The sequence below is a fragment of the Balaenoptera musculus genome, chromosome 10 (assembly GCF_009873245.2).
Source record: "Balaenoptera musculus isolate JJ_BM4_2016_0621 chromosome 10, mBalMus1.pri.v3, whole genome shotgun sequence".
NCBI lineage: Eukaryota > Metazoa > Chordata > Mammalia > Artiodactyla > Balaenopteridae > Balaenoptera > Balaenoptera musculus.
Genome location: NC_045794.1, coordinates 101642055 through 101665119, shown reverse-complemented (window position 1 = coordinate 101665119; position 23065 = coordinate 101642055). Strand labels below are relative to the sequence as shown.

The 23065-nt window shown below is 49.5% G+C and overlaps 1 protein-coding gene across 5 annotated transcripts in view; it reads right to left on the bottom strand.

The window, feature by feature from the left end:
- Positions 1 to 23065, bottom strand: part of TBC1D22A (TBC1 domain family member 22A) — a 323227-nt gene that overhangs the window by 216677 nt on the left and 83485 nt on the right. For all 5 annotated transcript variants that reach the window (XM_036865801.1, XM_036865804.1, XM_036865803.1 and 2 more), the window contains exon 5: positions 6185 to 6255. In XM_036865801.1, the coding sequence (XP_036721696.1) occupies positions 6185 to 6255 (71 nt within the window). The remainder of the gene's footprint in view (positions 1 to 6184; positions 6256 to 23065) is intronic.

The window sequence follows — 23065 nt, the reverse complement described above, 5'->3', positions numbered from 1 at the left end:
TCCTCGGGGCCATCTGGCTTCGTTCACAGAAACGGGGACCGAGTCCCCCGGCACCACGTTGTCACGCACGCGCGTTCCCTGACAGCACCGGGATGCAGGGATGCTGCGGCGGCCGGCTGCCGGTGGACCAGGCCCTGCCTCTCTCCCCACCCGACAGGCCATCCCCGCACGGCTGCCGGTGGACCAGGCCCTGCCTCTCTCCCCACCCGACAGGCCATCCCCGCACGGCTGCCGGCGTTGCTGTGGAAACGAAGGACCAGACCACCCAGCACCACGCCCCAGAGACCCTGCCCCCTTCTCATCCTGCTCCCGCCAGGCCTCCCGCCCACCCGGCCCGGCCCGGCCCTTCCCAGCTCTCAGCCGGGGGACACTCTCCCCTCCCTCGCCCTGCACCTACGCTGGCTCGTGGCCCCTCTGAGTTCGCTGCTCCCTCTGCCCGGGGCCCTTCTCCTCTGCATCGGGGTCGGCAAACTACCACCCACAGGCCACATCCAGCCCACAGGATGCTCCTGTCGGCAAAACGTTATGGGAACTCGGCTGTGCACCTTCGTTTACAAGGGAATCTTTCAGCTCCGAGGACAGGCTGCGGCGCGGACAGCAGGAGCCACGGCGTCTGAACAGGACCTGCCGGGCCTGATGGAGCCGCCCGCCCTCCTCCTCCTCCTCTGCAGGGCCAGCTGCCACGCCCTTGGCCTGGGCTCCAGGCTCGGGCGCCGCTTGGCCCTTCCACCGGAGTGGCCCCTCATCTTGGCGTCGGGGCCGAGGACGCCTCTAGTTACTGCCGCTCATCCTCCGCACCGTCCAAGCACGGCTCCAGGCAGCGGGGCTGCCCGGTCTGTGCCACGTCCCGAAGGCCCACGCGCTGCTGGAGTTGGTACATCCCTCTCCAAAGAACCCATGAACCTGGACGCGCTGCCCCAGACCCTGCGTGGCCATGTCCCTCCCCTCCCCCAAGTGCCTGCTCCCAGGTCGCCACCCCGGCCGCCGGCCTCACCCTCAGGAGCCCCCCTACTTTGCTCCCGTTTTGTTCTGTAGCACTCAGCTCCTTGGAAGATACTGTGAAGTTTACTTGTTGCGTTTACTGCTTGTGTCATCCCACTAGAACGCCAGCTCCATCGGGGCAGGAACCGTCACCCCTTTTGTTCACACACAGCCCCCAAGGGCTCAGGATACTGTCTGGACACAACAGATGCTCCATAGATACTTGGTGGATGAACAAATGATGTCAACAGATGTGCAAGGACACCGTCACACCCCAAGAAGCGCCCCTGCCCTGGGGGCTGGGGAGGACGTGTCTGAGCTAATTGATGAGAAGTAGGGCTGCGCTGGCCCAGTACTGCTCTGGGTTGGGTTTGGTGATGGAGGAGAGGATGGAGGTGGAGAGAGACAGACACAGACGCCCTGAGAAAGGTGACAGAGCCGCATGGAGCACACAGGGCTGCATGTCCTGGCTGGTCCTGGGCAAGCCCGGACCAGCCTGGCACAGGACGGGCATGGACATGTGTGCCCGGCCAGAGCAGTGGGGCCACCCCGGTGTCAGCCGGGGTCAGAGTGGACAGCCTTATGCAGATCACCTGCGGTGCCACCAAAGGATTCTTAGTGAATGTGAACGAGTACCCAGAAATTCTCGCCACCCCCAAACGTTAACTAACGTACCGAAACAGGACTCCTAAAAGGCAAGGGTATCAAAACGGGGACACGGGCAATAAAAAACCCCACACATACTCCTGACGCTCCCGTTCCTAAAGGAAAACACACATATGCAAGTTGAGGCCCCTAGATAATTAAGCAAGACTGGAAATTATGCAAATGAAATATATTCAAGTATGCACTGAATTTTAAATGACAGAACTACAGAAAACTTAATTGCTGTATTAGCATGCTATAAAAACACTAATCATAAATGTAAAACAATGCATGCATACACTTATATCAAAATTGTCCCGGTGACACAAACATCAAACCGCTCCCTCCCACTGGGTTCACGTGCAAACTCACCTCAATATATTGAAAGAAGGAAAGACGATACCAGAGTTTCACTGATCATTTCTAACCATTCTACTGACTAGCATAAATGTCAAGTGTTTACTTTGTTTTTGTTCAATGTTTCTGAAATAGTTATTTTTAAGAGTCAAAAATATGATTTTCTACAGCACTAATTTTTTTTAATTTTTTTAATTTTTATTTTATATTGGAGTATAGTTGATTAACAATGTTGTGTTAGTTTCAGGTGCACAGCAAAGTGATTCAGTTATACATATACATGTATCCATTCTTTTTCAAGTGCTTTTCCCATTTAGGTTATTACAGAATATTGAGCACAGTTCCCTGTGCTATACAGTAGGTCCTGGTTGGTTATCTGTTTTAAATAAATCAGTGTCTACAGGATTAATTTTTAAAAGTTACTGCACGGCTTGCATGGAATTTCAATGTCAACCAGCGTCAGTGGTGGTTTAATGGAAAGTTCTAGAGCATGTGTTAGCTCTCCATAAGCGACCAGAGCCAAGTTTCCCATCTTTCTTCATTAAAGCAGCATTTCCTACTCATCAGTTAAGAACAGTGCTCGTCCACGAGCCACCAGGATCGTGTTAACGACAAATCTTGAACGTGTCGGGAACGTCATTCGTTAGCCAGGTCTTGGACTAGACTCATATTCAAGTTCAGCTGTGGTTGGTGGTCTTTCTAAACTGGACAGAGCGTAAATTCTTCCCGATCCTGGGTTCAACTCTTGATCCTGGACACCGAGGGGGCTGGGACACCCACCTCCGCCCCGGCAGCTGAGCCCCGGACTGCACGATCCGGCTGAGTCAGGCCCAGCCGCTCCCCCGCCCAGCACCTCCGCCCAGGTGCGCTGCCCTCAGCGCCCTGTCTGCCAGCGGGCTCGGGGGTGCCACGCCCTGTCCCACGTGGGGCCGGAGTGTCCTGCAGCAGCGGTCACCAACCCCGGGCCCGCCTGAGAACCCCTGGGGAACCCAGATAGCAGTATTTCCCAAGTTGCCCAGGTGACACGAATGTGGACCCAGAATGGAAAGCCACACAGGTCAAGAGGTGACCTGAAACCGCCACGTCCCTGCTGCCGAGCCTGGGGTGGGCGCTCAGCGGACCCCGTGTCACAGCGAGCTGGAGTCGGTACCAACCCTGACACCTCAGTCCACCCAAGGCTCGGATCTGTTTCATGGGCCCAAACATCAGGATCTGCGAGAGCTTCCCAGGAAAGAGGAGTGTCAGGCTGGGTGAGACCCTCGGAGACAGAGAACGACCGAGAGGCAGCCCTGACTGCGGAGACCCCTCCTCCACGCGCCCCCCACCCCCACGGCCCAGGAGCCCGCAGGGTTCTCTCCCCACCATCCCCGTGACGCCCTTGGGCCTGGCACTCGCACAGCACCCAGCCGAGGGCAGACCCACGAGAAACACCTGCTGGGCCCTGGCTGCATGAGGGGCAGGGTTCGCAGTGCGCCTGAGCTTCCTGCCACAGGACACGTGCTGAGGCTGCCCACGCCGGGAGCACCCGTGGGACGAGAAGCCTCAGAAACAAGCCCCTGGGTCCGGTTTACAGGACAGGAGGTGACGGTGCCCACGGTCCGACCTCCTTCCGCCTGTCCACACCCGGGTCTGACCAACACCCCTCAATCCGCCGGGTTCCCTGCCCCTGGGTGCCCAGAGCCCCCTCCCTGCCCCCGTGGCTGCACCACGTGCAGCCCAGGAGCCCTGCAGGCTGGGGTGTCACCCCTGCTCGCCCGCACGGGCCTGGACGGTCAGTGAGCACAGTTCCAAAGCGCCCACCCTGGCTTCCTCCTCAACTGCCCGAGCCCCACCCACACCTGCAGCCCTGGACCCCCTCTTCCCCCTCCCGTTCTCCCTGGCCCAGCTCTAACCCCCTTCCAAGGGGCACAGACCACCGCTTCCAGAGGAATCTCTCACACGTGCACGGTCTGGCGCACAGCGTGCACTCGATAAATGCTTGCAAAACAAGTGAAAAAGCAAAGGAAGAGAGCCGGAGATAGCAGCGCACTGGGGACGCGGGCTCCTGGGAAGATGGGCTCCTTTCCGTGCAGTGAGATCCAGCTCTGTCCTGGGGGCAGCAGAGGAAGGCAGGGACTCCACCCTGTTCCGCAGGCCCCGTGAGGGACAGGACGTGGTCGTCTTCCCTTCCCTGCTACCTCCTGGCATCACACACAGTGCCTGAGACACGGAAAACGCTCGATAAATACTGATCAAATGAACGGATAAGCCAACCAACGGCCCCTGCAAGAGGCTCCTGGCTTCACCAGAAACGCAGACCCCCAGACCCCCACTTCAAGCCTTCAGGGTGTGGCCCCAGAGAGCCGGCCTCCCCCGGTTCCAGCTCCGCGTGCCTCCCCATCCCCTCCCTCGTCCAAGGGGTCAGCCTGCTGGTTCCTGGGGAGCCGGCTCGCCTCGGCCTTGACTCCTGCTGGTCCTGCCTCTGCTGCGTGCCCCAGGCCACGTGACCTCCTCATCTCCCTCTCCGGAGGAGCCCTGACACCTGCTTCGAGATGCCACAGAAGCATCCCACCTTCTCCAAGAAGCCCTGCCTGGCACTGCGTGAGTCTGCACTGCCCTGGAACGGCCCCCTCTTTCTTGGTGCCCCCCCTTTGGAAGGACAGGCTCTGCTCATTGACCCCAACGCTTTTTTTTTTTTTAACTCAGCCATCAACGCAAGCCTAAGAGAGCCAGAAGTGTCCCACTCATCTCTGTCCTTTCTCCCCCACCTCTCACCCACCGCCACCACCTGCAGACCCTGGGAGTGAAGGCCTCCCCCCCAGTACGTGTGCCCTCAGCACTTACACTGCTGCCCTCCTCTCACCCACAGTGCCCGCCTGCATCCCATACATCCCACAGTCTGTGGCCCCCAGAGCAAACCCTGCTGCACCCCTGACAAAACCCAAGCACCCCAACCCACTGTGGTGGGCTAGTGTCTAATTCCCCTCTGCCTCCGGGCAAAGGGCCCCTGTAATCAGTGGTGGTTAAGTGAATAAATGTGCCTGAGCAGGCTGGAGTTTCTGTCACTCGCATCCCCAGCGCTCCTGGTTACAGACTCTGCCCACCTCCCCCCACCCCTTCAGATCAGCCAAGTGGAGCCCGTGTTATCTCCTCTTCTGCCCCTCTGTCCACTGAGTCCCAGCTGGCCCTTCTTCCAGGTCAGTCACCGGGCAGCACGTGAGGGGGCCTAAACCATGACCCACAGAGGCTGAGAACGAAAGGAAAGAGGACGGAACAGCGTAATTCACAGAGGACTCTCCACCAGGTGCAGCACACCCTTAACAAAGACAAAACCGCAACAGAGGCTCTTAAAGGTATTTTCATCCAAACTTCCTGTAACCTATGTTAGAGGACATTTGGAAAACGGGATACAAACGCTTAAAATAAAAAACACCAAACAACAGAAACATAAGCAATTGCAGTAGGTCTAATTTTAATGTCAAGAGAATATTTAATCAATAAATATTCACCGTTCAGAGCTGCATGTGCAATTAGGATTACGAGGTACTAAGCTGCAAATTTATCAAGACTCGTTAGCAGGAAAGAGTCTTTTAAATACTGAAAGTCAGACCCAATTTAGAGTAAACTCTTAGGGGTGCTTATTAACTTAGCGCCAAAAATAATAAAAAAGGAAAGCGGGAAGAATGCTGTCAATAAACTATTCTGAAGTTTTCAGCAGGGCCAAGCTCACTTCTGACATTGACTCAGGTGAAGTAACAGCACCCGAACTTCTCCAGAAGCCTCCACGACAGGCAGCTCAGCACTAGGGGTGAGCAAGCCACAACTCCAGCCTCCATCACACAAACACAAACTGTTTCTAACGTCGTGGTTACTAACATTTAAAAAAAAAATCCTCAGTCAAACATATTTCCCTGTTTGGATCCTCAGAGTTGAAATAATTTTCTATGCTGGAACTTTTCTATACCACAGGTTTGGAAATACCACAGAGATTTAAAAACTAATAAAATCAGAGAAGAAGAATACAGCGTCATAAATTATGACTTATCCTCATTTTCTGCCAGCCTTGTCAAACCAAGCTTGAAATTAAGCAAAGGATGGGAAATGCCATCGCAGCCCCGGCGAAGGCCCAGGTCACCGCGGCACAGCCAGGGCACGTGACAGGGCCGGGAGCCTGGCCTCGCAGGAGGAAGACGCACGGGCAGGTAGGTCCGGGGGGACTTACCGAGAGCAGCTTCCACGTGATGGCACGGACGGGCTTCGGGATCCCGGACCAGCTCAACTTCCGCAATTCTTCTGTTGACAAGAAAGAGACAGGGAAGACCAGGGTTACAAACAGCAAGCAAACCTTCCACTGTGTGGTGACACCCTCCACCAGTTACCAGGGGGCAAAGAGCCCCGTAAATGAAACCAGACTGAACCTAAATGATAAAAATTCCAGACTGATTGTTCTCAACAGACGAGAGAAGTTTCCACTCTATTCAAGCAAAGCTAAACGTGACCTGTTTGCATTGAAATCTTAGCACGTGTTTGCTAAACGCACCCCAGTGTCCCTGCAGCCACCGAAACAGGTGAGGTCCAGAGGACTCGGCTTCCTTCCACCCCTCCTTCCTTCCCACCCTCTTCCTTCCTTCTCTCTCTCTCTCTCACTCCCTCCCCCTCCCAACTTCACATCTTTCTTTCATCCCATGTCACTCTCACCACTTACTGTTTAAGAAGACCTACGTGAGGTGTTTTTCCCAGGACTGGTTTTGAAAGACATTCCTTCATGGAGATACGCTTGTGTCTACAGAGCACTGATAAGGATGTAGCCATATTACACGCACCAAGGACAATCAAGTTTAAAGAGTACAAGTCACTGCTGCCCTAACGAACACCTACGGAGGGCGGGGGGCGGGGGGGGGGTCACAGAGGGGCGGGGCTGGCAGGGGCAGAGGAGCCTGGACGAAGGGCAGGATGGGGCACAGCCTGGCCAGGGGTGGTGGGGCAAGGATAAGGCCCCCTGAATTCTGTCTGACCTTCTGGGTCTCCTCCAGTGTCTCCATCACATGCTCTGAATGGCTAGAGAACACATTTCAATTTGTAGATAGATAACAGTCAATGCCACAGAAACTGAAGTAATTATTTCTTTCCTTTAAGTTAGGAATCCACCATTAGGTCCTCCACCTAACACCTCAGAGCTAATGATTAATACTAGGAATAAAAGAAATGATTAAAGAGAAGACTTTGGTAATATAATCAACAAAATACAAAGTCCTGGCATCTAATCTTTTTCCAATTACTAAAGTCTAAGTAAAATAAGTACAGAATAATTGGGCAACAGTACCAGCGATAACGTGCATTTTACGGCAATCTCAGAAAATATCAAATCTTCCCCAGTTCCCTAAGGATATTATGAAAAGCAGGAACCTAATATCCGAACACCAATAATGCAATGTTTACCAATCATGTTCCCAGGGCCTCTCTGACTGCATGAGCCTGGCTTTCTGATGATCGTTTATGAAGAAAGCCGAGAGAAATCTCAGTCGTTAATGTTCTCTCTCTTCATGAAAGAAACTCATAAAAATGGTACCTTAAATAGACAGTATGAGACACAGTTCTGACTTTGTGTGAGCTCTGGTGTTTAAAAGGAGCTTTCATATATATTATTTGATCCTCCAAACAGCCTGAGTTCATTAGGGCTGCAATCCTACAAGATGAATGAGGAACAGTCTCAGAGAGGTTAGGTGACTTGGCCGTGGCGGCACAGAAACCAAGTGACCTTCACGTCCCAGAGTCCTTCCCCACGATTAACTTCCATTACTAAGAAGGCTTCTTGGAACACAGACAAGATCGAAATCTTAGATCAAAACACAACTGGATATCCAAAGAATAGCAGACACCAGTAGGATTTACTCCAGGAATGAAAGGATGGTTCCGCGTCAGGAAATCTTATATTATAACTTTATTATGGTGTTGGAATGAGTGGATGGGAGAAGTAACAGGACTGCTCTGACAGATGTCAGGGGTGGACTTTCACCCCGGGCCCATTCGCCCCTTCCACCTTTCCAGGAGAATCCTGGTTATGCAAAGTGACCACCCCCAGCAGCCCAGGGGAGGCTGAACCCACCCGCCTCACTCTAAACTTAGACCGGGTTGGTTGGTATGGAGCTAAGCCACACCCTCACCGGTGACTGATTCGGCAATGGGCCTGGGACCCTATTTGAACCACTGAGAAGAGAGAGCAAATTAGCTGGGGGCTTCTGAGAAAGCTCCTCCTGGCTCCTGGGAAATGTGTCGGAGGTAACCCTCTCTTGCTTCCTCTGAATGTTGCTCGGGTCAGGTGTCAGGCTGGGGACTGCGACAGCCACCTAGAATCCAACCAGCCTGACGACGAAGCCAGCAGAGAGGCCGGCAGCACCAGCAGACAGGCAGGAACCAGGGTTCTGAGTTCAGCAAGACGGGCAGATGCAAGGGACAAAAATCAACAGCTTGCCACTACTGAGAAAAAAATAAATAGAAAACTTGGCAGGCATAACTTTAACAAGAAATGCACAACACCACATGAAGAAAACTATAGGGTTTTACTTAAAGACATAAAGAAACAGAGGAAAACACCGAGCTCACTGACTGACATTAACAAGTATTTAAGGAACACATCCACGGGGCCAGGCACAAGGCCAGCGGTAGGGGAATTACTCAAGTGACCACCACACAGCTCCCAGGCGCAGGGAACTCACCTCCCACTCCAAGGTCATGGCAAATGTAAAATCACGACTGGATTAAGTGCTTAAAAGATGAGGTGAACAGCACAATGAAGTCCTCAGTGGGAAGGGGTACCCAGTTAGGGAGGTCTCCTTGAGGACATGAGAACCGAAATAAGACCTAGAGATGCGGAGAGATCAACTGAGAGAAGAGGGGGCCGGAAGGGGAATATTCTGGGCCCAGGGAACAGCTTACGCAAAGCCTTGACCACAGTGTGGAAAAAGGATCAGAGGGGCCAGTGGCCCCAAAGAGCCCACTTAAGGGGCTACTTAGGAAGCCCAAGGCAGAGGTGATGGTGGCTAGGATGGTGACAGTGAGAGAAGGGCAATGACCAAAGAGAAATTTAGGAGATAAAAACAAGAAGACACAGAAGACTGGATCTAAGACTCAAAATTACAATGCTGTCAACTGTCCACCTTTAAGTTCGACGCAAAGCCAATCAAAATTCCAACAGGATAGACTGCATGTAAGTTTCAGGATAGACTGAAACTTAATTAGCCGACCTGAAGTTCATCTGGAAGAGCAAATGCATAAGAGCAGCCAATAAAATTTCCAAAAAGAATAACGTAAAAGAATTTGCATTAACGGATAAGAAAATGTATACTAGGACTACAATAGTTAAGACATTAAGATTCTAAGAGCAAAACTAAAATGAAGAGAGAGATAAGTGTAACAGAATAAGTGGTTCACATCAAACCTGTATTTAGCTGTGATAAAAAGAGCATTCCAAATCAAGGGGCCCACCAACTAATGACATCCCAACAATATAGTATCTATTTCCAGGGGCTTCCCTGGTGGCGCAGTGGTTGAGAATCTGCCTGCCAATGCAGGGGACACGGGTTCGAGCCCTGGTCTGGGAAGATCCCACATGCCGCGGAGCGACTAGGCCCGTGAGTCACAATTGCTGAGCCTGCGCGTCTGGAGCCTGTGCTCCGCGACGGGAGAGGCCGCGATGGTGAGAGGCCCACGCACCGCGATGAAGAGTGGCCCCCACTTGCCGCAACTAGAGAAAGCCCTCGCGCAGAAACGAAGACCCAACACAGCCAAAAATAAATAAATAAATAAATAAATAAATATTTCCAGAGAAGTAAGTTAGAACATATATCTTACCATACAAAAACATATTTCCAGATGATTAAAGATCCAAAGATCTAAATGCAACGTGTGTGTATAAAGGAATGATTTTTTAAATACAAGAAAATATAAGAGACTATCTTGCTATCTTTGGGATGGGAAAAAGGTCTTCCTAAGCAAGACACAAATCTCAGAAACTATAAATAAAAAGCTTAACAAATTATATAAAAGTTTAAAATGACTGTACAGTGAAAGAAACTACGCTAAAAAAAACAAATGACAGATCTGAAAAATACACACGCAACATAAAATATTAAAAGGTTAACATCACTAATATGTAAAGAACACATAAAAAAGTAAGAGTGATCAATCTACAGAAAAATGGAAAATTCACAGGAGACAGAAATGGCTAATAAATGTTCAAAACTAGGCACGTAACCTTAATGGTGATCAAAGAACTACATTATTAAAACAAGACACTTATCAAAAGTTAGAATCTTAGGGCTTCCCTGGTGGCGCAGTGGTTGAGAATCTGCCTGCCAACGCAGGGGACACGGGTTCGAGCCCTGGTCTGGGAAGATCCCACATGCCGTGAAGCGGCTGGGCCCGTGAGCCACAATTACTGAGCCTGTGCGTCTGGAGCCTGTGCTCCGCAACAAGAGAGGCCGCGATAGTGAGAGGCCCGCGCACCGCGATGAGGAGTGGCCCCCACTTGCCACAACTAGAGAAAGCCCTCGTGCAGAAACGAAGACCCGACACAGCCATAAAAAAAAAAAAAAAAAGAAGTTAGAATCTTAAATAATGCCCAATATTGATGAGATTCTGGGTAAACAGCCTCTCTCTTATAGTTTGGTAAGAGTGTATATTGATATAATTTTTGTGTTGGTCAAATTTTAAAGGTGTATAATGCTTGAACAGCAACTTCACTTGAAGAAACCTATTCAACAAGGATGTCTGCAAAGGTACGCAAGGATTATACACAAGGGTGTTCATCTGAGTACAATCATAACAGAAAATTAGAAACAAAGTGTCTATTAATAGGGAGATGATTAAAAACCCCGTTACATCCCCACTGGATGACAATGTTGCCATGGAAAAGAATGGGTATCTTTTTGTGGGTGGATATAGAATAAACTTCTCTAAATTATGAAGAGAACAGAGAAGAGAATGTAGCCACACTGAGTATTTCTGCCAGCACACACAGGAATCGAGAAGCACAGCCAGACTTGGGGAGGGGTTCAGGGAGCGGGCTCGAGGATGCTGGAGACCTACCTTTCATTGTATACCCTGCTGTGTTTCTACAAAGTTCCTGTGGCATCTCCACCTTTACCTCCAACTTTTCAAAATCCACCCAGCCTTCCAGGCCCAGCTCAGCCTCTTCCAGATCTAGGACACCTTCCTGACGACTCCAGCCCTCACTCACTTCCCTCTTCTGTGAGTGCCGCCTGGAGCCCAGAGCCCAGAGCCTGGAGCCCCGCCCACCTTCAGGGCCACGCCATGAGCATCAGTCTCACCTCCTAGAAGGGGCTTATGAGTTCCTGGAGGTCAGACCCCATGATTCTCCTGCTTGTCTGTCCTGATGCAGTGCCTTGCGATTGCTTGGCAGTAAGTACTGGAGAGATGCAAGGCCAATTCCTCCCTCCAGCCCTTTAGAGGTGTTTCTTTTTTTTTTTGGCGGGGGGGGGGGGGGGGGGGAAGGTGTCACATTTTTAATTGAAGTGTAATTTATACACAATAAAAGAAATGAATAGAGCCCCCCAACAAGACTGAAAACACTCCTCTCACCCTCTTCTAGTGCCTCCTGGCCCCCCACTCCGAGCTAACCCCTTTCTGATATCTATCACCATAGATCAGCTCTGCCTGTCCTTAAAATTCACGTAAATACTACACACGGGATGCCCTCATTTGTGTCCTACCTCTTTGCTCATAATGTGTCTGTCAGAGTCATGCGTGTAGCAGTAGTTCCTTCTTTACAAGCAGGGACAGTATTCTTTGCTAAGAACATATCACCATTTGTTTAGGTATCTACCTGCTCCCAGATGCCTGGGTTATTTACAAGCTATCCTCCATGAAAAAGCTGCTATGAACATTCCTGTGGATACCTGCTTTACGGGTGTATGCTTCCAATTCTATCAGGCGAATATGAAGGCAGCGCAACTGCTGGGTCACAGGACAGATACATCTTTAACTTTATTTAAAAAAAACTGCCATGTGGTTCTCCGAAGTGGTTGTACCATCATTTTACACTTTCCACCATTAATGTATGAAAGTTTTCACTGCTCCACGTCCTGGTCAAAATTTAATGTTACGTCGGTCTTTAATTTTCATCATTCTACTAAATGTTAAATGGTATCTCATTACAGTTTTTTTTTTTTTAATTTATTTATTTATGCTGTGTTGGGTCTTCGTTTCTGTGCGAGGGCTTTCTCTAGTTGCAGCGAGCGGGGGCCACTCTTCATTGCGGTGCGCGGGCCTCTCACTATCGCGGCCTCTGTTGTTGCGGAGCACAAGCTCCAGACACGCAGGCTCAGTAATTGTGGCTCACGGGCCCAGTTGCTCCGCGGCATGTGGGATCTTCCCAGACCAGGGCTCGAACCCGTGTCCCCTGCATTGGCAGGCAGATTCTCAACTACTGCGCCACCAGGGAAGCCCTCATTACAGTTTTAATTAGCCATTCTGTGATGAGTAATGATGCTGCAAATTGAACAGATTTTCATGTGCTTTCTGGACTTTTTTTTTTTTTTTTAAAGGTTGGGGAGCGCTGCTTTAAACTTTTTTTTTTAATTTATTTAATTTATTTATTCATTTATTTATGGCTGTGTTGGGTCTTCGTTTTCTATGCGAGGGCTTCCTCTAGTTGCGGCGAACGGGGGCCACTCTTCATCGCGGTGCGCGGGCCTCTCACTATCGCGGCCTCTCTTGTTGTGGAGCACAGGCTCCAGACGCGCAGGCTCAGTAGTTGTGGCTCACAGGCCTAGTTGCTCCGCGGCATGTGGGATCTTCCCAGACCAGGGCTCGAACCCATGTCCCCTGCATTGGCAGGCAGACTCTCAACCACTGCACCACCAGGGAAGCCCTCTGGCCATTTTTATACTTTTTATGAAGTTTATATTGAAATCTTTTACCCATCTTTTTATTAGGTTGTTCATAATTTTATTATTGATTCGTGGGTCTGTTTCTAATGATTGATTTTTCTTCTGAATCTAGGTCATGTTTTCTTATTTCCTAGCATGCCTGGGTTTTTGTTTGTTTTTTTTTTTGAATGCCAGATGTGCCAGTTATCAATTTATTGCCTCTCTGATCATGGAACTAGGTCCTGTAAATATTTCTCCTTGGCCAGCTGGCATGACGCTCTCCTTTTCAGCAGAGGGTGAAGGAAGGACCGTCGAGCAGAAAGGGCTGCTCTGGTCCAGGTTCTCCAGGCTCCTGCAGAGGGTGGTCCCAGTGCCCTTTAGCTCCCGCCTCCCCTGAGCAGGCTTTCTCCTGCACTTAGGCCCTGCAGAGCGTGTTTTCTCCAGCACGCGGGCCCTGAGCACACAGGGTTTCTCCCACGTTCAGCTACTGGCCAGAGCGACTTCCCAGTCCCGGTACCGGCAGCAACACCCCACAGCCGACGCCTGCGTGAGCTCTGGTGGTTGTCTGACTGACTGCTTTCTGGGGATTCTTTCCCTGCCTCATGCAATCTCACCCCGCCCGTGAACAGATCAGCACTCCGCCAAGGACTTGAAGGGACGCTCTGCCGACACCTGGGCTCTACCTCTGGCTGTTCTCTCCTGTCCAGCACTCTGTTCCATGCGCTCTGTCTCGGCCTCTGGGAACCCCCTTTCCTGAGTCCTCAACTCGGCAAGACCGCCAGGTTCAGCTGCGCTGCAGCCTGCAAACTGCCTCCAACTGTAAACAGGAGCAAATGTAAAGCTCACCTTGCTGTTCCCCTTCGTTCAGGGTCACGGTCCGCCATCACCTGTTCCATAAGGTCCCAAGGCAGCTATTTCAAGTACTGGGGGCAGTTTTCCAGTTGTTACAACAGGGGAGCAATTCCTTTGACAGTTAATCCTCCACGGGTTGAAGCAAAAGTCAACTTACTAACATATTTTAAAGACATTTTTGTCTGTTCACCAGGAATATTGGTCTCTAGTTTCTTTTTCTTACAATGTCTTTGTAAGGTTTCAGTATCGGGGCTATGCCACCTTAATATAATGAGCTCAGAAGTGTGTTCTCCTCTCTTTTCTGAAATGAAAGACTTTCTGGAGAATCAGTATTATTTCCTCCTAAAATGTTTGATAGGGTTCACTGGAAAAGCCATTTGACCCTGACACTTTCTTCATGTGAAGGTTTTTTAATTACAAATTTATGTTTTAAACTGATATGAGAGTTTCCAATTGCCTCTTGCATCTGTTTTGTTAGGCCATGTTTCTCAAGGAATATGTCCATTTCATGTACATTCTTGAATTTATTGGCATAAAGTTGTCAACAGTATCCACTTATTATTTTTTAATGTCTGTAGGGTCTGTAGTGATGTTTCCTCTTTCATATCTGACACTGGTAATTTGTGTTTTCTCTCTTTTTCCATTGGTCAAGTCTAACTACAAGTTTTTATTGATCTTTTCAAAAAACTAATTTTAGATTTTCTTGATTCTTGCTCTCATTTGTACATTTTTCAGTTTACTGATTTCCACCTTTATTTTATTTCCCTTCTTTAATTTTGGTTTTGTTTAATTCCCTCCTCTTTTCCTAGCTTCTTAAGGTAGAAGCTTTGATCATTGATTTGAACCTTTATTCTTTTCTAATATAGGCACTTAAAGGTATAAATTTCCCTCCAAGCACTGTTTTAGTTTATCATATACATTTTTATATGTATTGTCATTATTATTCAGTGTGAAACATTTTCTAATTTTCCCTGTGATTTCTTTGATCCATGAGTTATTTAGAAGTATGTTGATAAATTTCCAAGTATCTGAGGATTTCCTGGGTATTACAGTAGACTGCTTTCTAATTTAAAGGATTTGGTCAGATGAACTTGGTGTTATTTCAATCCTTTGATATTTATCACGACCTGTTTTGGCAGCGCATATGGTCTACTTGGCGAATGTGCCACATGTCCTCGAAAAGAATGTGCATTCTTCAGTTGGTGGATGTGGTATTCTACACACCAATTAGATCCAGCTGGTTGACAGCACTATTCATATCTCCCTTTACTGATTTATATATCTACCTATTCTATCAGTTACTCAGGAAGAGGTGTTAAAACGTCTGCCTAAGATTGGAAATTGGTCTATTTCTTTCTTTATTCCTGTCAATGTTTGCTTCATGCATTATGAAGCTGTGTTATTACGTACACACACATTTAGGAAGGGTACCGCTACTTAACGAATTGAACCTCTTATCGTTATAAAACATCCCTCTTTGTCTTAATAAAACTCTTTGTCTTGGGCTTCCCTGGTGGCGCAGTGGTTGGGAATCAGCCTGCCAATGCAGGGGACATGGGTTCGTGCCCCGGTCCGGGAAGATCCCACATGCCACGGAGCGGCTAGGCCCGTGAGCCACAACTACTGAGCCTGCGCGTCTGGAGCCTGTGCTCCGCAACAAGAGAGGCCGCGATAGTGAGAGGCCAGCGCACCGCGATGAAGAGTGGCCCCCGCTCGCCACAGCTGGAGAAAGCCCTCGCACAGAAACGAAGACCCAACACAGCCAAAGATAAATAAATAAATAAATAAATTTATTAAAAAAAAAAAAAACTCTTTGTCTTGATGTTTATTTTTTCTGGTATTATTATAAGCAAATTAGTTTTCTTATGATTAGCGCTTCCCTGGCATATCTTTTTCCACCTTTTATTTCAACTGCCTGAGTCTTTACGTTTACAGCGTGGTTTTGGCTTTTCTTTCAGCTCTCTGTCCCCATACTTCTTGGAATCAGACTGCAAAATCACTAGTTGTCTAAGAGAGAAAACTAAAATGTAAGAAATACTTTAATAAGCAGAAAATGAATGAGAAACAAATAGCATTTTTTTCTACAATAGTGCATTTGCTTTCCAAAAAATAAAATTTGGAAACATTTTTGTGAAAACAACACCAATATCACAACTCCATACTCAACTGCACTGTGAGTCTTTCCTTCTCAATAGAATTCCCACCTGGGAAACTGACATTGCAAACAGTCCATGATGAAAGGAAGCAGAGAGGTATAGAGCAACAAACGCTAGTTGTGGATTCAATGGACCTGGGCTCAAGGCCCAGCGTGGCCAACAAGAATCTGTGTGGCCTCGGTCAGTACTCTTAATCTCTGCTGAGCCCCAGTTTCTTCCTCTAAAACATGTAGCAAGATAAAAATACCTTCCTTGCTTAAATCACAGAATTTCTGTAAGAGACAATACACGAGAAAGCATTGTGACATACTATACAAATGCAAGAACACGATTCTGTTACGCTTACTGATGTAATTATTTGGCTGGTTGGGCTGCGAACCCAAACCATGCAGCCACTGGGACTCATTCGTTCTAACTGGATGTAAAATATCACATTTGAGACTGAACCAGAAATCTGCCACAAAATGGTGTATGCAAAGAACTCCTATTATAAGTATCTTTTTTTCTTTTCTGAAAAGCCACGGATAACAGAAAAATCAACCCATAATTTAAGCTATTTTTTTCTAATACTCATCTCTTTTAAACTGGCTTTAATTCTTATTTTTTAAAACTTTGGCAGTACTGAATTCTGGGACAAGAATAAGAAATGCATGTGTATTACAGTCCCCTAGGCTCTTGCTTGAATCCAATCCAGAAGCGGAGCTGTCACCAGCGTCAGAAGGCCCTGCAGGACAAGCACGCCTCTTGTTCCTGAAAGCCACGGTTCGGGACAGTCTCATAAACCAGCAATCTGACCAGCGCTTACTGAGCACCCTTTGTGTAAGCTGCCCGTGGGGCCAAAGCCACTTCCACACTCGCCTTGCTCCGAGTCCATCACACACGTTGATTCACCCAGTCTGTGAACACCGATCGACTCTGCAGGAGCCTCGGAGGGTACGAGTAGCCCCAGTTCCTACCCTCCAGCGGCTCACTGGAAGGAGGGAGGGAAAGTCTAACAGTGCAAGTGTTTAGGGAGGCTGCGCAAGAAAGGTGTGCAGGTGACGCGGGACACCGGAGTAGAGGTGGGCTCCTCCCTGAAGAAGGGGGACACGGGGAAGATTCCCAGGGAGCTGCTGCTTGAGAGGCACCTTGAAGCCAACTCAAAACCTGGAAGATTCATCTCTGCCCCCCAGCCTTGACCTCATCAACACAACAGGAAAGGAACAATGTCATAAACAAAAACGAGGGCATCAAGGAGGAGACGAGAGCAGACAAGAAACGTCAACAAAAATCTGGAAGATGGAACGTGGATGAGAGAGAGGGAGCTGACTCAGCAGAGTGGTGAAGAGACTAAAACCTGCTGCCTGAGAGCGGGAGGCCCATCCATGGCAGAGAACCCCAGAGGCCCGGCGGCGGCTGAACGCAGGTGGACCACTTCCAAGGCACGGGGGCCAGCCAGACCCCTGGAGGCACGCAGGAGTCCCCACCTCCCGCACAGAGAAACAGCTCTAGGGTAAAGCAGAAAGTCACACACGGCAGGTACCGGTGGCTCAGTCCCGAACCAGAGTTCCAGCCACAGGAGCACAGTGGATCCCCATTTCCCAAACACTGTGACATGAGCTACACTGAGAGGGTGGGGAACGAGAAGAGGGAAGGGAACCATGAGAGGCAACCTCTCTGCGTCCAGAGGAAGATGGCAATAAATACAGCTAGACTGTAAAAATCTGCAGAATTTGCAGAGTGTTTAGAAACAGAAAAGGAACTCTATAGTTTCTTATACATAGAGACATAGAGTGACAGCCCGTGGGGATGGGATGCAGGGTGAGGAAGGCTGGGGGCCGAGGACTGCTGCTTCCAGTCTTACGTTACTGCTTCATTTTTCAGACCAGGTGCATGGGATACTTTGATAGAAAGAAAACTAACTGAGTAAGGTGTATGCCAAGGGGCCCAGAGCACTGCAGCTGGAGGAAGCCACCCACCCAAAAGCACGGTGGGGTGGACTGTAAAACATCTTCACAGAACGGTACGTAGCTCAGCACGACGCACCCACCCAGGGGGAGGGCGCGAGGGGGTGCCGGCGAGAAATCAGGCTGGAGAGGGAAGCAGGGCCTGCATCATACAGGGAAGGCTGGGACAGCGTGCCACCCACCTGGATTGACACTCAGAGGAGCTGAGGGGCCAGCGTGGGTGGGGGAGAGGGGCGGGGAGTGTTAAGCAAAGATTGCCAAGGTGTTGTGACCGGATGTGGGTTTCCTAAGCAGAAGCACCGGTATTTGGAGCGAACGCCGCAGGGCTTGCTGGGTGACTAGGGAGCTAGAGGAAGAGCACAGCGACGCCTTCCAGATGTGAGGGGCACAGCAGCCAGTGGACCAGCCAAAGGATGAGCCCGGATCCAGCTGCCCCTGCGACCTGCTCACCGCCCAGTCACCCCATGGCCACCCCCACCCAGTGCGCCAGGCTTTGTGCTGGAACGGAGGCGGGAATCCACCAGGCTGGTGCACCCTGCAGCACCCGCTTTGGAACACCGCTGCACCCCATGAGGAACCCCCAAACAGGGGGATGGTTGCCCCTGGAAGCAGATCCCGACCACCCCACCACCCTCAGTCTTTCAAAGTCAAGTAGGTAACTTTCCAGGGAAGCCTGCTTCTCGTCTCAGGTGAAAATACGGAGAAATGGAAAACTTCCTAGCCACCGACACGTAAATGATGTGTCACACGGTGGCCCTCGCCACTCTATGTAAGAGGAAGCCTGGACGGGAGAGGAAAAAGTGCGGCAAGCCTGAGAAAGACGCCTGTCCCGTTCCTGCCTGGCCTTTGGCAAACTGGAACAAGGTTTCCCTTCCACAGACAGAGCTAGGAGGGTGATGGAGCTAAAGGATCCTTCTGGAAGGTGTTTCTGCAGGGCCCTGGGGCCCAAGCTGCAGGAGGGGTGGCGAGGGCTGCACCCGCTGAGCTCTCAGGAGCCAGCTGCAGTCTGTTCGGCAGCAAGAGGAGGAGGTGAGAGGCAAGGATGCCCAACTGCTTGGCAGCTCTTCTCAGTGCTCTGGGATTCTCATCCGGATGACCCTTAATTGCTGCAGTTCACATAAGAAAGTTTCGCAAAATAACTTCTCTCGCTATAACTTTTTCTTTCATCTAAAGGGTTTTCGTCCAGACAGGGAAGGCGTGTGCGTTTAGAGGCATGAGAACGGGCAGAAATGGACGAACACTCCTCTTGGGGACACAGAGCTGAGCCCAGGGAGAGGGGAACACGGGGGTGAGGAGAGGCAGCCAGGGCTCGGGACCTGAGGCGAGTCCTGCACAGCCTGATGCCAGGCCAGGAGAGGCTTTGCACAGCGAGGCCACCTGAAAGGCGGGGTGAGGTCCACCAGACAGACAGACAGACAGACAGACAGACAGACAGAGGGAAAGGCCTTCCCCACAGGGAGCATCTGAACCAAGGCCTGCGGGCTGGGGGCAGCAGGGCCCAGGTGCGGCCCTAAAAGAAAACCTGGAGGGACACAGTCAGGGCCGACCACGTGAAGGACGGCAATGTTTTTATTTATTTATTTATTTATTTTTAAAATCTATTTTATTTTATTTATTTATTTTTGGCTGCGTTGGGTCTTCGTTGCTGCGTGCAGGCTTTCCCTAGTTGCAGTGAGCGGGGGCTACTCTTTGTTGCGGTACACGGGCTTCTCATTGCGGTGGCTTCTCTTGTTGCAGAGCATGGGCTCTAGGCGTGCGGGCTTCAGTAGTTGTGGCTCACGGGCTCAGTAGTTGTGGCTCACGGGCTCAGTAGTTGTGGCTCACAGGCTCTAGAGCGCAGGCTCAGTAGTTGTGGCACACGGGCTTAGTTGCTCCGCGGCATGTGGGATCTTCCCGGACCAGGGCTCGAACCTGTGTCCCCTGCATTGGAAGGCGGGTTCTGAACCACTGCGCCAACAGGGAAGCCCAGCAATGCTTTTATTTTGTATAAAATTACCTAACCTGATTTATGGGGCTGTAACTAACTCCCAACCAGGATAGGAATCACAGGCGGAGGGGCAGACACAGATTCCTGGGCCTTGGGCGGGTTCTGAGCAGGTAGGTCTCCCCTCCACTCCTGATCACAGAGCAGGAGTCGTGCCTGAGGCTGCGACTTCACCAGAAAGGATGTAACGACCACACGAGAGAAGCTGGACCACCCGCTCCCACAGTCCTGAGAGTCCTGAAAAAGGGGGAGAGGGCCACCCCCGCCGCCAGAGTTTCCCGCCATTTCCTTTGCTCACAGACATAAAGACCTGAAGCCACTGGCAAGAAAACACACAGCGAGGCCTTCCGAGCTCCAGACTCTGGCTGCCCCACTGCATTTCACAACCGGGAAAGAGAAATGTTTTTAAAAGAATGAAAAGACGGAGATGCATTTTATTGTAGAAACTGTGCTACAATTAACTGCTAAGTCATTCTACATGAGATCAACCACATTCCTAAAAATTAAGTTTATTACCTGCTTTCAATGTCCCTCCACCAAAAAGAGCTGCTCGCAACGTCCCCACAAAGGAAACCAAGACTCACACCCCCCTTCCCCCTTGTACCACGCACTGTAACCCCATTTACTGCCACACAAACCAGGCATGTGCTTTACAAAACAGCCAAATAACGCATCTCCTGTTCACTGCTTAATCCACAGGTGCTCTAGGAAATTCCCCCTCACACCATTTTAGAACAAATCTCCAGGAAGCATTTTATTCACTAGATGAAACTGGCCATGTCATCATCAGAAAGGAACACAGAACTGTGCGTATTCGAACCAAAAAGGAACCTGGCAATCTTATTTTTTTCCTTGTCATTTGTTTTTGTTTTGCTTGATTTTGCTAGTTTTAACACAGTTTCTTGCTTGTATCACAAGCAGGAGTCTTCTTTCCTCTTCCTTTCCTTTTTCTTTTTTTTATTATAATTTACCTCCATGAATATATACCCGATTTGTTCATAGAGGGGAAAACAAATCCTATTAAAACAGAAGTCACTTTGTCAGCAATGACAGGAAAACAGCTCCACCCTCCATGGTAGGTGTCCTGCTTCTCCTCGGCCCTCCCATCTGGAAAGTTCGAGGCCACCTCCACCCCGCCCCTACCAGCTGCCGCAGGAAACAGCCCAGCCAGCCAAAGTCAGCTTCCCTGCCGATCCCTATGTTCAGCCTGGTCCTCGTGGCAATCAACTAGAAAAAAATGGACAGTATCAAGAGACTTGGATGTCAATGATAAAAAGACAAATAACCCAATTAAAAATAGGCCAAAGGATCTTAATAGATATGTCTTCAAAGAAGAGATACAAATGGCCAATAAGCACATGAAAAGATGCTCAAAATCATTAGCCATCAGGGAAATCGACACCACAACCAGATGCCACTTCACACCCACTCGGATGGCTCGAATAAACAATGTAGGAAACTGCAGCTTCTGTGATAACCTATATGAGAAAAAAGTCTAAGAAAGAATGAATATATGTATATGTATAACTGAAACTAACACAACATTGTCAATCAACTATACTCCAATAAAATTAAAATTAAAAAAAAAGAAAAACTGGAGCCCTCATCTAATGCTGAGGGGAATGTAAAATGCTGCAGCCCCTTTGGAAAACAGGCTGGCAGTTCCTTAAAAAGTTAAACAGAGTTACCACGTGACTCAGCAATTCCACTCCTAGGTATTTCACCCAGATGAAAACATACCCACATAAAAACACGTACGTACATGAGTGTTCATGGCAGCGTTACTTACAACAGCCAGAAAGTGGAAACACTCCAAATATCCATCAACTGATGAATGGATAAATAACATGTGGTCCATCCATACAATGGAAGATTATTTGGCCCAAAAACGACTGAAGGATAGACGCTACAACATGGATGAAGCTTGGAAACATTTCACTAAGTGAAAGAAGCCATTCTCAAAAGACCACACAGTGTATGATTCCATTGTGTGAAATGTCCAGAATAGGCAAATCCACAGAGATCGAAGATTAGTGGATACCTGGGGCTGAGGGGAGGGAGGCTGCAGGACGGGGAGTGACCGCTTAACAGGCCCAGGGTTTCTCTTTGAGCTCTGAAATGTACTATAGTGACAGCTACACAACCCTACAAACATACTCAAAACCACTGAGTTGGACACTTAAATGGTGAATTGTATGGTATGTGGATTATATCTCAGTAAAGACGTTTTCCAAAAGTCCTGGATAAGGAATTTTTTAAAGGCTATATAACCCTAACTGCCTTCTAAGGCAGGCGGATCCAGGCAAGGGGGGGCCCTTTGTCTCAGGGAACATAATTATGGACCTTGGTGTACAGAGTTTTGATCAGAACTGAGGAGGCTGAATGGTGCTGCACGGGGGAAGGAGGGGCTTGGATTTGGAAGGGCCCCCCCCACCCCCAAGATGACAGGATGGTGCAGAGCAATGAGAGCCCTCCCAGGGACCCCCAACCTTCATTACAGGAACTAAAAACCCGGCAAAGGCCCGATCAGCTGGATGTGCTGCTCCGGGCGTGTTCATGGCTGGAGAGGCCCGCAGACGGACCCAAGACAAAGGCGCCCACTCTGAGGACGCCACGCCCCAGAGACGCCCAGGGAGCCCTGCGCGTGCGCCCGGGCAGCCACGGGAGCCCAGGGAACGCTTCATCCTGCACCAAGTATGCAGGGCTGAAGGCAGATTTACGACTCGATGTCATGGAGACAGACACCTCCAGCTCACATCCAGCCTCGCTGAAAATGCTCACGCCCTCTGAGCCAGTCATTTCATTTCCAGGAATCTGTCCCAAAGAAACATTCCAAAATGTAAACAAATCTGTATGCATAAAGATGGTCACTGTGGCGTTATTTATATGTTAAAAGAAAAGATATGAGCTAAATGTCTAATAATAGGGAACTGACTAAATGAGAGTTCTATCCATTCCCCACTAACGGGAAATCAAGAAGTACACCCACAGTGCTTTGGGGAAAACTCTGGCGTTTCAAAGTCTACAGCAGGGAAAGCGCCGTGCACTCTTCTGCCCGTCCTATGACCAGCCCTCCACCCACACCCCAACCCTTGACAGAGAACCCCAGTCATCTGCCAGTCGCTTCACAAGGTCTAATTACACTGTTTTCCCTTCAATACCATTGATCCCACAGCCAATGCCGCATGGCATTTAATTAAAGGAAAGGCTACTGCTATTTCATGTTAAATATCTAAACCCTTTCAAACAAATTAGAAGCTTGAGCTTCTCTTCTTT